General features: G+C 54.8%; 1 protein-coding gene across 1 annotated transcript in view; it reads right to left on the bottom strand.

The window, feature by feature from the left end:
• The window catches only part of PAX9 (paired box 9), a 21,260-nt gene extending 18,814 nt beyond the window's left edge, over positions 1-2,446 (bottom strand). The window contains exon 1 of the mRNA XM_026051853.1: positions 2,383-2,446. Within this exon, the coding sequence (XP_025907638.1) occupies positions 2,383-2,446 (64 nt within the window). The remainder of the gene's footprint in view (positions 1-2,382) is intronic.
• Between the last annotated feature and the right edge of the window lie 460 nt (positions 2,447-2,906).

Below are 2,906 nucleotides of genomic sequence, written 5' to 3'. Positions count from 1 at the left end.
GGAGCTACAGACAGGTCCCGAAATCAGCTGCAGCTTCTCTTGCCCCGGGAAAGGAGGTAGCAGAGTCCTGGGTCCCCGGCCGCCGAAGGAGAGGCGGTTTCGGTCGGGGTTTCTTTTAATCCCTATATAAAATATGGCACCGTGTTTGGCTGTAAAATGTCAGCACCTTGCAGCTGATCTCAACCTTTGTGAAAGACACTGCTACATATTAACAGTTAAAAGAAAAACAGACAAAGCTGGTAGGAATTAAAGTGCGTGTGGGTCATGGTGTGTTTGTGTATGTGGAAGGGAGAGGGAGACGTGTTTGGTTTGGCATCGGGCGTACGGATCCTGATCTGCCAGCTTGTGTGTGTTCCCTTTACATACATCTCCCATACATCATGTTACACACAGAGATCATAGGCTTCTCAGCGCCGGCCAAGAATTTATCGTGTTTTGCTTTCCAATGCTCTGAGAATTTTTATTTGTTTGTTTATTAGCTTTTTCTTAATCGAGTTTCGAAGAAACGGACTCTATAAAAGAATTTTCTAAAAAAGAAAATAAATAATATGTTGACTGAGGCGCACAAAGTATCAATGAGCAAAATATAATCTGGATGTCTCTGACGTGTGTGAACCCAGTATGAATATAATTTTTAAGTGAAATATTTGTAAGGAATGTTTTTATAAAAATCAAATTAAATGAGCTGGATGCCAGAGCCTGCACGTATCTCAGTGAATGTGCAATAACGGGAATAAGTAGGATACTACAGGAAATCGCCCAGAAATTAATGGCATGCTGCATTCGGTTTTTGTGGAAAGAAGGCGATCGTGACTCCTTGGCAGGCGAGACCTTATTTGATTGGAATATCGGCAGATCCTTTTGATTCATCTGCATTGGATTCAAACCCAACTTTTCAATGAAATTTCTCTTTTTTTTTTTTCCCCTGAAATGTGAATTGCACGTGCAGAATATCGCGCTCGTGGTGCTTCCCCAGCCCCGGTACCGTCATCCCCGCCACGGGCAGTTACCGTCGCCGCGAGGAGACCCCACGTCGCGCGGGGAACCTCGCGGGCATTTGCTTAAGTCAGAGCATCCCTCGTGATTTTAGCTGCTCTTCTTCGGCAGAATCTTAAAGGGAGGAGATATACTGAGCTGGTTGGACGCAGATCCAGCCTTTAATTAGATTAATTACGTAATATAACATCAGAATGGCGGGGAGCGTGTTGTCGTAAAACTTCGATCTCAAGGAATTGGTCCTTCCGCCCGAAATACTGTAATTAGATGGATCCCTTACAACATCGCGCTTCTTGCAGACAGATTGTCCCTACCTTAGAGGCGCCAGGCTGCTGCCTGTGCCCCTACCGCAGCTCTGCCCCGCGATGTGCGGCCGCTTGCACGACAGACCTCTTATTCCTCTTTTCCTCCTATTCCTCCTATTCCTCCTATTCCCCCTATTTCCTTAGCTCGGCTCTGCCGACGGAGGCTGTGCTGCTGGGGGCAGTTTGTGTGAGCCTGGCCGGGACCCCTGCGGTTCCCAGGTCACCCCAATGCTCCGATGTGACCCTGCGCTGCTCCATCCCGCCCTGCTCGGGCCGCTTCCCTCCCCATCTGTGCCGGTCGTGTCCTTTGCCGTCCCCCCCGCGGTGTCCTCCAACCTGTCTGCCCCCCCCCCCCCCCAACCCTGCACTGCCGAGCCCGCCTCTGATCTCCTGGATATTTGGTTTCTTTCCCTTTCTCAATGTGTGTTCCTGATGTGGTCCTGTCGGAAAAGCTCGTTTACTCTACCCGGGTCTCTAGTGGTTTAAGGATAATGTTTATCAGAAGTGAACGTGCTCAACTTGTTTCCATTCAACTGCTGAGTGTGGGCTGAAATACCAAAGGTCACATCTACAGTGAGTCGGTAGAGGGCAGGGGGAGCCGAGAGGAATATGAAAACATTATAATATACAACAGCCTCTTGATCGCTCGTGACCCGCCTGGCAAAGAGCATTTTTTTCAGGTATGGAATAATTAAAGAACTGAAGGGGAAGGGTGGGGGAGTGAGGGAAGATTGGAAGAGGGTGCGGGGGCTGCGGAGCAACGGGTGCCCCCCCGGAGGGGCCACGCGTGGCCGGGCAGGGCAGGGAGGGTCCCTAAATGCGGATGCCTCGCATATCCACCGCGGGCTTCCCCAGGGCTTCGCAGAGTAAAGCGGCGGGGGATGCTAAAGAGCCTGGGGCCACCTGCGAGCCCGGGTCCCGCACCCCGCTTCTGCTCCTGCACGGAGGGGTGTCCAAGAGAGGGGCTGGCCACGCTCCCCCGGGCGGCTCGCCCCGGGGCCTCTCTTTCCCTTCGCGGTCTCTCCTCCCGCGGCTGCTGCACCCTTCGMGGGGCAGGAAAAAGGGGAGCAAGCGGCTGCACCTGGCCGCTCTCTGAACTGGGCTCTCTCGCTGCTTTTCCGCCCAGAAATGTAGTCGGAGCGCATTTTCGGCAGGGAATCRCGGGCGCCGCCGGTAGTAGCCGTTCGGTTCCCTCCCCTCCGCGGCCCCAGCCGCCCCCTCCGCGCCCGGGCAGAGGCTCTGGGGCAGCCCCGCTCCCCGCAGGGGCGCCCCGAGGCCACGGGGGTGGCCGCCTTCCCCGCTCCGCGCAGCCGCCGTGCCCGCAGGCCCGGGGCGCTCACCTCGGCTCTCCTTCCGCGCACAGCTCCCGCCTCCGCGCATCGCCCCCGGAGAGCTGCCCTTGCGCAAGGGGCTGCTCCCGGCCCCGCGGAGGCTCCGCTGGGTTCGCSCCTCCACGGAGCTGCAGTTTCCTCTGCTTTCCCGCCGAAGGAAGGAATGAGCCAAAATAAAACGTGACCCCCCTCCCACCTCCTTTCCCAGCCCCTCTTTGAAGCTGCTGGGTTTTAATGATTCTTTGGGTTTTTTCTTTTCCTTTCTTTTCTTTTT

The sequence above is a fragment of the Nothoprocta perdicaria genome, unplaced genomic scaffold (assembly GCF_003342845.1).
Source record: "Nothoprocta perdicaria isolate Ctin4 unplaced genomic scaffold, notPer1 scaffold_8, whole genome shotgun sequence".
Taxonomy (NCBI): Eukaryota; Metazoa; Chordata; class Aves; order Tinamiformes; family Tinamidae; genus Nothoprocta; species Nothoprocta perdicaria.
Note: the sequence above shows the minus strand (reverse complement) of the source record. Positions and strands in the feature narration are given on the sequence as shown.